We start from the raw sequence: 13,604 nt of genomic DNA, 5'->3' as shown, positions 1-13,604 counted from the left end.
TGGTAGCAGCTTTTTATATAGGCTTTTTAGAGCCTTTTTATTTGAGGATCTCAAAGTGCTGCAGTAAAACAGGGAAGAAACAGCCCCTTGTCACACACAACTGAGCAAAGCACTGAAATGACTTCTCCAAGGTCAGGCGGTCAGTGGTGTGCTCGTGGATGCGCTCCGCTTCCCAGAGTCTGGCCAGTGGAGTGGAGGGTTTCAGTCTCTGCTTTTTAACCCCTAATTGGGTTTTCTTTTTCCCTCATGGAGGTGCGTGCATGAATTTCAGTTTGTTGTAGCATTAGAGGAATGTGCTTCACTTGCTCTTTGTGACTTAGAAGTAGTCCGTGGATGGAAGACGACTGCAGTACCACCTCTGCCGATGTCTGATCCCGCAGGAGGGATCGGAGCTTGCCCTTTTGGGCCAGGGACCTGGAGCTTTCTTCTTGGCATGAGAGATTAGTAACGCAGGTGCTGAATGATGCATCTCCCAAAAGGAGAAAAGTTATTGTCTGAATTTCCTTTTCCTCCGGAATCTGATGTTCCGCACTGCGTGCTGGGATGGCTGCTGGAAGCCAGTGAGCATAGAGCTGGGAAAAGATTTGATTGCAATGTGCTACTTCTTGGTCTTTTCCCCTGTTAGGAAAGTTGTAATGGCTTAAAGGGTGGACTGCCAGGGACCCCTCTGTTCTGGCATTGCCCCCCCCCCGACCTTTGGTAAATCTCAAAGTGAAATCTTCAACCAGATTCTCAAGACCTTTGAGCTTATAATATCAGCAAGACTATCACGGTGTCTGGCATCCAGTGTGATTTGTTTTTTAAGGAACTGATCTGTGGGAGGACAATCTTGTGTGCGTTACGTTCTTCACAGCCAGGTTGTTCTTTTGGTGAAGAACTGGAGTTTTCTTGACAATGTGCCCTTGAATGCAGGAGCTTGGGGTCTCCGAGAGCTTCATGCTCAGAGCAAGCAAGGGAAGGCTGCAACCTGGGATGCTGAAAATAAAACATCCAACTACTGTGTCATGTCTTTCTGCAGCTGGAGACTTAATGGGATCTCCAGTGTTACAACCCTCCGTTCCAGGCCTTGGTACCCTTTCATCAGTGCTTGATTTAAACTGTGGAGCACAGTTCCTTTGTTTGCTGAGATAAAACTTGTTTTTAGTGTTTGAACACAATTAACATCAGCTGAAAACTCACCTTTCTTGCTGTTTGTTGTGTGTTGAATGAGTAAGCAGCTGTCTTTACCTCTGTTATCAGCAGTCTGGGGTGTGTGTATTCAGGAAATGTGAGGCAAAAGCTTGAAAGACCACTTTTTTCCTTTGTTTGGGTTGAGTAGTATTTTCTTCTACAGGTAGGCTAGCTGCACTCCACTTATATTAAAGTTTGATATTAACATCTGTCACTGTAGTATCTAAGTGCCTTCTGCCTAAAATCCAGTTATCAGTAGCAAATTCCCTAGGAAAATGTCTGCTTACAGAAAACCCCAATGCAGCATCAAGTATGGGGAGGCAATAGCTCCTGCCTCCACACACAGACACACTGCTTTGTTAATTCGTACGTGACTGCCTGTCATAGGGAGTCAGTCTTTTTTTCCCTACCGCCCTTCGATTAAGGATCTCAAAGCTTTTTCCTACAATTCAGGAAGATTCTTCATTCTAGTGAAGCAGGTAGTATAATCCTTCTTTTCACAGATGGATGATTTACGCAGAGGTCATGTACTGAGAGCAAGGAATTGGACAGAACTCCGGTAGTTTGGCCCCAAGACTGGTATTTCCAGCCTCCACCTTGTACGCCCTCCAGGTGTGAAGTCTTGTATGTATCCAGCATGAGTGTTCTTGCAGGAAGAATATGCCACCTTGGCCCTAAATGATCAATCTGGCCTTAAACCCAGAAAAGTGGTTTTGGATTCTGTAGAGAACTTCAGTGGAAGGTGGGAAGCAGGAGGAAACACGTCTCATGGTGTAGGCAATAAGGTTTGGATTTAGAAATGAGTCCTTTTCACTAAAATCAGGGTCTCCTTCTCTTTCTAGGAGAGGATCAACACGATGCTGGCTTTGGACAAGACAGTTCTGATGAAAATCAGAGCTGGAGTTTGGCCCCTTCCATGACATCTGATGCTTCACTTCCATCAGACTTCCAGGATGATGGTAAGTCACTGATGTTTTTTGAAGTCCTTGAGTGAAGAAGATGGAAAGGTAAGTGGAATCTAGTATTAATTCCTTGTCATTCATCCATCTCATAATGTTGGAGGTGTTTTGGGGTTTATTTTTGTTGTTTGTTAACTGGTACCTGTTTTATCAATGACCATAAAATGTTACGGCGATTCCGAATTTAGTATTGCTAAGTTAAATGTATTTCTTGATTATCTTGGTGCAAACTGGAGTTGGTTGTTCTGCTTTGGGTTGACAACAGTGGTGGAAAAGAGCAGAATTTAACCTGGTGGCTAGCGTTTCCCAAAGTTAACATGCGACTTTTGGGTGCGTTTCTTCTTGGGTGCTCAACCTCACACTTTAAAGGGTCTGTGTCTTCTCAAACCTTGCCTCCCGCCACACTTTGAAAATTAGGCCTCTTTAAAGTGCTTTGCTTCGGAAAGCCTTTTGTGGGACCTTCTAGTGCTTGGGAATTTGGGGCTCCCAGCCGAGCGGTGTGATGGGAGCTGGCATCCGAGGCCATGGGCGCCTTCCAAAGCATTATATGTCAGATGGGAGATTTCTGGGCAAAGAGTTGCTGCGATGCTCACGTCTGCTTGTGAGTGGCGGTTTAGGAGTGATGGATTTGCGATATGCTATTGAAATTGAAGCCTATAGAGCTGAGATTGTTCTGATCTTCTCAGGGGTTATCTCTGGGCCTTCGTGAAGGCTTTACTGCTTTGGTCTCAGATTCTCAATCTCCCACTTCCCACAGATCTTGTTTCCTCCTCCTCTTTCATTTCCCTTGCGCTTTTCCCCCATGCTTTCTTACCCGCCCCCCCCATCCTTCCTCTTTCATTTTTTCTGCTTCGGACCGTCCTCTTCTCCACCTCTCTGTGCTCAAGGTACTCTTTCATGTCTACTCCCACTCTTGTGGGGAATCAGTAGTCATCAGTCAAGAATACAAAGAAATGAGGATTTATTTGGGACGAGGCCATAAGAGCTGATGGGCACCACAGTTAGCTTCTTCGCGCAGTGCAAACGCTAGGCATATCTGCTGTATGTGTTGATTTATGCCATAAAATAAACGTCTTCGTTTAGACTGATTAGAGACAAGGTTGGTCTGATAGTTAGCCAGTAATCGCGGCATGAAAAGAGGTGTGGAGTTTGGGATTGGTTGTTTTAAATAATCTGTGTGCTCAGATATGATGCACTTACGCAGAGCGTGGATGGAGAACGTGTGACAAGGATAATGGATGTTGGCCTAAATGGGACATGAAAGGGTGCTGAAGACCTCAAGCTTGGCCTCGTCAGGCGAGCAACGTCTTTATGAAGTCTAGGGTTTCTCCTGGCGTGTTTATTAAGCTTGTCTAAGGAGGTATTTGCTTTGCTAACTTTGAGTGGTGGTTTTTGGCAGCTCTAAGGGGCAGAGTTTGACATAACATTTGCAAGGTATGCAAACACTTGGCACCACTGGAAGTTTTCAGACACAGATGAAATGCCAGGCTCAATGGAAGGATGCCCAAATGGGTGAATGGCGAGGAGATTGATAACACAGAAAAATGACATACTACAAAAAGGAGGGAAAAAAGCTGGCATCGAGAGCAGTTACATTAAAATGAGGTGTTAGTTCTTGGAAACTGGTAAAAGTGCTGAATAACAGCAAATCACGGGCTTGACTGCGCACGTGTTCGTTCTGGATGAAAGTTGAGCAGTTTTGGCTGGCTGGATGCAGGCTGTTGGTAGTCTGAAACAGTAATATTAAAGGGAGAAAAGGCTGAACACAGGATTTTGGAACCTTTTCTTTGCCCTGCCACGGTTTGTAGGGGCATCATCAGAATTAATTTCTCTAGGTGTCTGCCAGCGGGATGGATATGGATCAGGGTTGTGATTTCCTCTGGGTTTTTGAATTTCTGTGATGACTTGCTATCAGATTTTTTTGTTTACTTGGGGGATTTTTTCTTTTTGTTTGCTTGCTTTCTTTGCTTACTTTTTTCACGATAGAAGGGGAAGACACAATGATTTATTTTTTTTTAATGAAGTCAGTCACCTGAGAGTTTAAATCGTTACTTCCGAGAAGTGGATTAAGCTAAAGGGTGTGTCAAACAGTCTTGACTTCTGAATTAGAACATCCTTGTGGGAAAAGTAGAAAGTTCTAAGATGGCACGAACTGATTTTCGTCATGACCAAAGTTTGCCTTGGCTTCTCCGAGTGGGCACGCTTCACTTTCACTGTGCCCCTCTTTGCTTCCGCACTCTCTTTTCCGTTTAGCCAGCAAGGTCCCTGGAGCAGGCACCCTGCTCCTGGGTGCTAGTCCAGAGCCTGGGCCACCACGGACCCTCGGGGTGCTGCTGTCATATAGATGATGACCGAGAGCTGCTCCTCTCGGGCCGCACAGGTGGCTGATGCAGGGAGTAATCCGTCCAGCTGTGGCCACAAGAATAAATCGGCCGGTTGTAGGAACATACTTACCATTCCTGTGGCTTTTTGCCATCCCTTCTTAGCCCTGTTTCGCAACAGCAAGAGGTTATGTCCTTAGGTGCAAGCCCACAGCACTGTTAAAGGCTGCTCTCTCCCGCCTTCCTGAATTTCCCAACTTTATTAATTCAAGGTTTTAATGGAAGCGGGGCTCTGGCTGGGATGATGCTCACTTCTGCCTCTCCTTGCTATGAAAAATGGGGGAGTTTGGAGGCGGGGGAATGTCACCCCTCTTCGTTTTGAACAGACTTCTCCTTGCTTGCTCTGAACTTCTCGTGGGAATCGGAGAACCTTCAAAGTTGTCTCTGGAGGGAGCAAGAGGGACCGAGCGAGTTGGGGATGACTTTACTCAATGAGGCATGGCCCAGCTCTATGGGATCGTCCTTAATGAGTGATTAAGAAGCTAATGTTTGTACAGTGCTGGGAGGCTGGGAAGCACTGTGGAAGTGCTAAGTACTGTTATAATGATAAGTATTTCTTAGGAGACACTTCCCATGTAATGTACTCCGCTGAGACCACTTGAAGACTTTTCAAAAATGTTTTGTCTTTTAAACTGGTAGATCACTTAATTTGCTGGTGTTTGTTCACTTGGTGTTACTGAAGGTAGATACCACAGCGTCCTGAGGGGCAGGAGTTGCGCATCTCTAATATCTAGCACTTCTCGATATTGCTTTATCAGTTGGGCTTTCCCCGTGGCTCCTTAGTGGTGCTTCTGCGGTCATTGCAGAGCATCGGATCTCTTGCTGGAGGGATGCTGAGCCAGGATCCAAATGATTCACTCGGTGTCACGGCGAGATCACACGGAGCTGAGGGAGTGAGGGCCACTGCGGCTTCTGCCCCCGCGCCTGCCTATCGGCTCTACTGCCGTGTCACAACAACATAAGCGACAATATATTTTCTTTTATATAACGCAGGTATCCGTTAGCATGTGGAAGGGAGCATAACTCACAGTGACAGGAATGTACTTTACGGGTTCTGTTAGGCACGGTCTCCGGGGTAAGAAAACTCGCCTCTGACTTCCAGGATTTTTCCATCATGTCAGTAGAGAACTTGGGCCAAACATACTTACAGCTCATTCAGTCCTGTGTGGTGTTTTTTTTTAAAGTAAGTACATCCCGAGTGTCTGAAAATCCAATCCTTTAGCAAAAATTCCCTTTGCTTCATAAAAATGTGCTGAAGATGGCTTTTATCTTAAAAGGTGTGGAGGGTGGTAGATGAGGGTGCTTCACTGTGCCCCAGTGGCATGGGGACGGGAGGGGGGACACAGATACAAATGCAACGTGATGCTAAAGGTTTTGAGGGGGTTAGAAACTGTAAAGAGGTGGCACGTCTTTAAACCATCTCCAGGTGCTTCTTGAACCCAATTGCGTCCCGGAGAAGCCCCATTTGCTCGTGTTTGGCCTTCTAGTCCATAGAAATGGGTAGCGAAACAATAAAATACCAAAGTGAGTTCTGTACGTAACTCTTCAGAAACAAGACGCTGGTGAGCCAGCTTGCAAATCGGGGGGAGAAGTCTGTAAACTTCTTTCAGAGGTTCCTTGCATGGCCCGTGGCAGCCGCCAGCCAGCCCCTGCACGGGAGTGGCTGTGCTCCTCTCTTTCTGGGGGTCCTGCGTTCCCTCTGGGGGTGTTTTGGAGCACCGAATCCTTTCTCCCTGAAGGGTGTAGTGTTCCGAACGACACGCGCTTCCCTGCTTTTAGGTAGTCCTTGCATCTACAGCTACAGCTTCTGCTTTTATTTTCCCTGCGCTTCTTACACACTTCTAAACTCTAAGGAATCACTTCCTAAATATGGAATTAAAAATCCAGCCTGCAGGAGTGTTTTCAGTGGCACCTGGAGGAGCTGGGGATGCGGGTGGGTGCGCAGCCTTGCTCGGGCAAGGGTGGGTGTGCAGGTGGGTGCACAGGGTGCAGGTGGGTGTGCAGCCTTGCTCGGGCAAGAGTGGGCGCGCAGGTGGGTGCGCGGGGTGCAGGTGGGTGCGCAGCCTTGCTCTGGCAAGGGTGAGTGCGCAGGTGGGTGCTCAGGGTGCAGGTGGGTGCGCAGCCTTGCTCGGGCAAGGGTGGGCGTGCAGGTGGGTGCGCGGGGTGCAGGTGGGTGCGCAGCTTTGCTCGGGCAAAGGTGGGTGTGCAGGTGGGTGCACAGGGTGCAGGTGGGTGCGCAGCCTTGCTCAGGCAAGGGTGGGTGTGCAGGTGGGTGCTCAGGGTGCAGGTGGGTGCACAGCCTTGCTCAGGCAAGGGTGGGTGTGCAGGTGGGTGCGCAGGGTGCAGGTGGGTGCACAGCCTTGCTCAGGCAAGGGTGGGTGTGCAGGTGGGTGCGCAGGGTGCAGGTGGGTGCGCAGCCTTGCTTGGGCAAAGGTGGGCGCGCAGGTGGGTGCTCAGGGTGCAGGTGGGTGCGCAGCCTTGCTCAGGCAAGGGTGGGTGTGCAGGTGGGTGCTCAGGGTGCAGGTGGGTGCACAGGGTGCAGGTGGGTGCGCAGCCTTGCTCTGGCAAGGGTGGGTGTGCAGGTGGGTGCGCAGGGTGCAGGTGGGTGCGCAGCCTTGCTTGGGCAAAGGTGGGCGCGCAGGTGGGTGCTCAGGGTGCAGGTGGGTGCGCAGCCTTGCTCGGGCAAGGGTGGGCGCGCAGGTGGGTGCGTGGGGTGCAGCTGGGTGCGCAGCCTTGCTCGGGCAAAGGTGGGCGCGCAGGTGGGTGCTCAGGGTGCATCGTACAGGGTGCGGGTGGGTGCGCACCGGGCGTGCGGATAGGCGCGTTGCGCAGTGCGGGCACGCAGAGCGCGTGGTGCAGGAGGGGGTGAAGCGCGTGGGCAGGGTGGGCGCTGTGCTGTGCGGGTGGGGGCGCCGGTGGGTGGCCAGGGGGGAGGGTGCGGGGGGGGCGGGGGGGGGCCGGGGGGGGCCGGGGGCGCGCAGTGCCCCGCGGGGGGGGGCGGGCGGGGCGCGGCGGCGGCAGCGGAGTTCTGCAGCGCCCCCGTGTGGCGCAGGACGGCGCCGCTCCCGCGGGGCCGCGCGCCTGGACACGCGCGTGGGCGCCTTTTGCTTTTTCTTCTTACTCTTATTTAAAAAAACCCAAACAAAACCCCAACCCAAACCCAGCCAAACCCCCAACCTCCAAAACGGGTGTTTCTGCGAATTTCTGCTTCCCCCCGCGGGAGCTTTGCCAGTTCCATGTGGGCTTGAACGAAGCCCCGGTGTCGGAGTAACGGCGGATCTCCGCTTTTCCAAACCAAAAGTGGAAATTGTGGTTTTCTTCCCCGACGACAGCCTGATGTCCGCTGCGCTGGGATAAAGGGGGTGGCGAGGCGCTAGGTGGGCGATGCAGGGGGGTAGCGTGGCCTGGGGCTCTCGGCCCGCGCTGTGGCCCGAAGCAGCCGCTTGCCCAAACGCTGCTGAATTTCAGGTGTAAGAAGAAAGTGTGTGAAATAAAACGCAGACTAAGAACCTGTTTCAGAACTGCTGAGTATCTGCAAGTTCGATAGTCTGCGTAGATCAAACCCGGAATGCCCGCAGATGAGTGGAGATGCCTCTTAGGCTCGAGTTGAAAGCTTTACATTTTTCTTTTCAAATACCATTAGGAGCAATTATCTCTGCCTCCCTGATGTCCAGAAATGTCTTTTGTTGCTTTTGACCGGGTTATTATAAACTTGCTGTTGATGTACTTTTAGGCTTTATGAAACAGCTTAGGAAACGTTTGGGGAACAGATCTGTGACGAGCGCGATTGCTGCTGAAGGCTCCTCCTGGCTTGTTTCCTTTCTGATCTCGGGCATCGTCCGAACGAGCCCGGGGACGAGAGGTTAAACCACGGATCGGTTATTTCTCCTCATTCCCTACCGTGACTGGGAGCAGGTTTGACCGGTTCGGTGTGAGTTTTGCCAAGGGGAAGAGAACAGGCACAAATCCGTGTGTAAGAAAACAAGATGTTTTCTAAAAAATACCTACTTAGGCTGCATGACAGTTTGTAAAGAAATCAGACTCCCTTAAAGCTACAGAGCTCATGTTCTTTGATTTATCGTTTTCTGAATGGAAATGCACCATAACATTAGTGCTTTCAGGCCCGGTGTGATAATGTCTCTGGCATTGTGCAAATAAGTTCCTGGAACGGTACTCTGGCTGGTCAAAAGGTTTGGCTATATTTTATACAGAGCAACTTGCTTCACCTCTATATTAAGGATTATTTGTTCGGGGTGGAGAGGAGGAGGGTGGGTGGCTTGCAGGCTGCCAGAAATAGATGCATAAATTATATAGGAGAGCTCAGACCTTTGTAGAGAACAAGCAGCGGTGAGAGTAACGCTACCAAGATTTTCAGCTTTCATTTGAAACACACAAACAGAAAAAAACCCCTCCAACTCAAAGTGGCTTCATCTTCTCGTTTGGGATTTTACAGCTGCAGCAAATTGTAGCACAAGTAATTGCTGCAGAAATCCTCTCTGATTTGGGGCCGCAGCTTCCATCAGCCGGGCATGTCGAGCTCAGATGCTGGTCCCGAGGGCAGCCGCATGAGCCCGCCGTTTTGTGGGTGCCTGTTTTGAGCTCAAAGTCGTTTTTCTTCAAGCGGGGATGTTTGGAAGTTGGTCTGAGAGGTTGTTCGCGTGCTAAGGTTGTCTGTGGAAGAGCGGGCAACTGCAAGTGCCTTCTGTCTTGTCTAATCTCCCCCCTTATCTTCCCCGGCACCCCATAAAAGCGGTTCTTCTTTATAAAGTGTTGAAACATAACACATCGGCGCTGACCGACGGGAGGACGGGAGGGCGAGTCCCTGCTGATGCTCAGCCCCGTGTGGGGCTGGCAGCCTGCCTCTCCTAGGAGCGTCCTGTCTGGTGGGTCCTCAGCGCTTTTTTGGGATGAAATCCTGACACAAACCAGATCAGGCCCCAAAATGTTTTGGTCCAGCCTATCCCTTAAGCTCCCACATCTAAATGGGATGTAATTTCATGGTGGTTATTTGCAATTGAGGATTGTCAACCTCAGGGTTCAAGCGCTGGCTCTAAAAGCATGAGTTGCTTTTACACGAAATAATGTGTTTGTGATTCGGTCTTTGGGTGTTGCATGCCTCCGTTTGTGGTTTGGAAGGGGGTTTCTGCCCAGCCGCTGGGATGTTTGTTTGTTTTTTAAGCTGAGATCCTCAAGTAATTCCTCTTAAGAAAAACAAAACTGTTATGAAACATGTGGTGTAAAATCTCCGCAGTTCAGTGGGTCTGTGGGGCCTCAGACAGGAGTTCTCATTCAAATCGCTTAGAAGTCAGTGAAATGCCGATAACTTATTAATGCGGCTTTTCTAAAGCAAAAATCCTGCTGCCTTTGCTGTTTGCCGACAGGGAGAAAGCATAATTAAAGTTTCTCTGTATTGCTTTATAAGTGCAGGATCAGATGAATAGATTTATTTTCCGTACCTAGAGGACAGTCTTTAACGACAAGGTGTTACTTGGGTTTTTTGTTTTTTTTTTTAGTAAGCAGCTTAACAACAGTGAGCTTGCGTGAAAACAGGGAGCGTTGGCTTATGATCGCAGCTCAAAATTAATTGCAGTGGAGGATGCCCTCAACCCGTAGATTATTTCAGCGGGAGCAAGGGGCTCGGTGCGCGGGCGCCTTTGAGCCGATGCTGTCGGGTGCGTGGTCCCGGGTGGTGTGGCAGCTGTCAGGAGCCGGGATGGAGCTTCCTCTCGTGGCGAATTGCATGTTCCTCGTGTCACACGCACGTGAATTATCAATGCGCCAGTTACCGTTGCGTGGGGGGGCCGGGATAACTTATGCACCCGCCTCCTAAAGGCCTTTTTATTCATGAGTATGTAAATCCAAGGCGTCAACGCTTTGTGTCTCTATATTCTCCCCAGCAGAGGGATCAATATGCAGGAAATGTAAGTTAACAAAGTGTCGGGGTGGAACTTCATTACAGTGTCTCTTCTGCCCTTTTTTAAAAGGAAGTGAGCCCACTTTCCCTAAATTAACTGGCAATACAGTCTCTCATTACTGACCTGCCCAGGGTTTTCTCTGCAGGAGGGATGCTCGGAGGGTACGCTGCTGAGGTGCGGTGGTTGGGCAGGTGCCGGTTTTGGATCAGCCAGTCGGGGGCCTGCGGCCATGCAGAAGGAGCCTCGGGATGCCCGGAGCCCCCGGCTGGCACCCAGGACCTCGCCGTGACTTGGGAAATGGTGTTTCGCCCTTGCAGAAGTGCCAGGGGTTGAGCGTGCTTGGCACCGGTAGGGATGGGGTTACAGCAAATCTTGACTTGATGTTCTTTCATGAAATAGGTGAATAGTAAGATAAAATATTTGGTGGGTTCTGCGTGCGTACTTCAGCAGGAACAAGGGTAAGAGATGCTCTAGATTATGCACTTGAAATGTATTGGGGTTATTGCAAAGATTTGGGTTTTGGTTTTTTTCGTATTAGAATTTCGAGTGTACTGAGGTCATTAGCAGAGGAGGTGAAGAAGGCTCTTGTTCTGCTCGAATCACAAGATGACTTGTCTGAAACCAGGGTAAACTTCTCTTCATTGCTCTGTGGGACACGTTTGCGTGACAACTCGAGGACAAAAAGGCAAACAAAACACGTGCTTTCCCTGCACTCCTGGTACCCTTCTTCCTTGGGGGAGAAGCAAGATACGTTCCGAATAAAGACAGCCTCATCCCACAGACACGGTCAGAGTATTGTCTGCTCACCTGGGTGGAACTGCTGGTGGGAATAATGATGATTGTACCCCTAGCTTGCAGGATCAATCTTGAAACACTACCAAGTCCCAAAATACAAAATTCCCAGCTGAGAGAAATGGTCTGGACAGCAATAAAAGCCCCTGCTATATATACGTTAACACATGCTAAACTATTACTGACTTCATTCTGGCTTAAGCATGTGCTTAAACGTGTGGTTCAGTGTGAGCCACAGGGAATACATTAAATTATTACTCAGGTTATGTATTGCTGAAAATCACTACGTGCAAAAATAAAGCCATTGTCCTGAAGAATTTAATTTAAAGACTGGTTATAATAAATCCTAAAGTGAAATGCGTTAAAGGACAACTGGAGGGAAGAAAAGGCCTTTTTTTTTTTCCTCTCCTTTAAATATAAGGAGTCAAGTATAACTTGATTCAGCAAGCTTCTCCCTAGAGCTGTTGTACCTGCCGGTGGGTTTACTCAAGCAAAGAGGCTACGTTGGATGTTCTGTCATTGTCGTTTTGCAAGAAGGCATTTTGTGTGAGTCTGTACATGTGTATTTTAAAGAGTAGCTTTGTTTAAGGCTCTACAGTGATGAACTACTTCTTAAAACAAGTTAAACTTTTATTGTTTAACCCTCGGAGAGATGTGGCAGTTGAAAGAGACTGGGTGTCCAGATTGATTTTTGGTTTTGGTGTTGAAGGGTGGCTGGGAGCGTGCGGACGCGTACCTGTGTGCGGCGGGGGCAGAGCCGGTGGGGCGCTGAGCAAACGCTGGGACTTCTTCTTCTAATCCAGTGTCACGGGAAGAGCAGCCGAAACAATCGGCATCATCCTTCACCCTGATAATGCTTTCTCGCCAACTAATAGCTCCTTGTTCATCAAGGAAACGAATGTGTGCGGAGGTGACACGCTCTTCACCCACTGCTCTTTGTTCTAGGGTCCTCCAGACTGATTGTATCAGCTCCAGCACTGACAAATATCCCCCCAAACTTTAACACTATGTAGAATTGAGTTATGGGGTTTTAAGGTTAGACTCCTCTGGCTGAAGGTTGATTGTCTCCGAGAGATAAAGGAATCAGTACTCAACAATAACAAAATCTTTGCCATAGGATAATGCCTGTTATTGAGCTCACAGCTCTCTTTATTTGGTTACAAAGCTTCACCCCTATTTTTTTTCCTGCACTCATAGGTTAAAGTGGGAGCTGCTGTTTGAAATTGGTGAATTGCTGCTGTTCTCTATCCACCCTCACCCTGTGCTTGAACAAACACTCTGGCAGATAGATCAATTCCTTGAAACATCCCATCAGCCAGGGCCGTCTCTCTGCAGCTGCAGTTTTTAACCGAGTTGCCCTCGCGATGGCACCTTCCTAGCATGAAGCAGTGCAAAGATGCTGCTGGCACTTGGGTAGCCTTTGCAGAAAGAAGCCGTGACTGTCTTGCCTGGACAAACCCAAAGAGCTTATTAGGCACGTCAAAGAGTAGCAGGAGGAGAGCATTAGCCTGGTTTTACAGTAAGATTCATCCACTGGAGTGGAGGAAATCATTCTCATTGAGCTGGGGCCGATGTGGGGTGCGAGTGGCTTGACCCAGGTCCAGTAAGGAGCCTGGGGTGTAGGTGGCAATCGTGTCTTAATGCCTTGAAGCCCCAAACACCTCGTTCAGGTTCTCTGGCCAAAGAACTATTTTGCATTTAGTAATGAGACTTGGCCATGAAAATGGTCTGGCATCGCTCTGCAGAGGATCAAAGCATTAACAAAAATTACAGAATTTGGGGGAAGAAATCGGAAGTTTATTTTAGCTTTAAACTGATGGTATCTGGGGCAAAGGCACTCAGTGCTGGGACGGTCTTGCGTTGAGGGCACCGAGAGCCTGCCAAAAGAGGTGCCTAGGAGGGGCTGTGCTAGCAGTGGGCGAAGAAGTCACAAAACCCAAGGGAGGACAAAATTTAGTGGAGTGAAGCTCCCTGTACTCTCTGAACTCCTTCCAGATCCTGTAAGCGCTCTGCCTTTCCTGATAAACACCTGATGCATGAGGTGTTTGGGGAGGACATGCATGATAGGGATGAACTTTCCTTGAAGATTTGGAGCAGGCAGGCAGTTGGTGTCAATCTTTGAAAATATATATGGGGTGGTGCTCTCCACCCTCCATAACTTGTATCTCTGCTTTCCCCACTTCTAGTTACCTAAAAAGACAGAACTCTGCTGTCCCCCAAAGGCCGTGGGCATCTGCAGGAGAGGTCTTTGGCTTAGTGGGCCTTTCCAGTCTACCCTGATTTCTGCTTCCTTAAACTTCATTCATATCCTTATGCTTCAAAGCAGACCTGATTATTCCAGGGAGCTGTGGACTGCGGGATGAGTTCAGAGATTCCCTGACCTTGCA

The 13,604-nt window shown here is 49.1% G+C and overlaps 1 protein-coding gene across 1 annotated transcript in view; it reads left to right on the top strand.

Annotated features, from left to right (window-relative positions):
* Positions 1–13,604, top strand: part of SKAP1 (src kinase associated phosphoprotein 1) — a 158,756-nt gene that overhangs the window by 29,303 nt on the left and 115,849 nt on the right. Inside the window, exon 4 of the mRNA XM_059830560.1 lies at positions 2,013–2,129. Coding sequence (XP_059686543.1) covers positions 2,013–2,129 — 117 coding nt within the window. The remainder of the gene's footprint in view (positions 1–2,012; positions 2,130–13,604) is intronic.

The sequence above is a fragment of the Gavia stellata genome, chromosome 28 (genome assembly GCF_030936135.1).
Source record: "Gavia stellata isolate bGavSte3 chromosome 28, bGavSte3.hap2, whole genome shotgun sequence".
Taxonomy (NCBI): domain Eukaryota; kingdom Metazoa; phylum Chordata; class Aves; order Gaviiformes; family Gaviidae; genus Gavia; species Gavia stellata.
The sequence above is the reverse complement of the archived record's forward strand: the minus strand, read 5'-3'. Positions and strand labels throughout refer to the sequence as shown.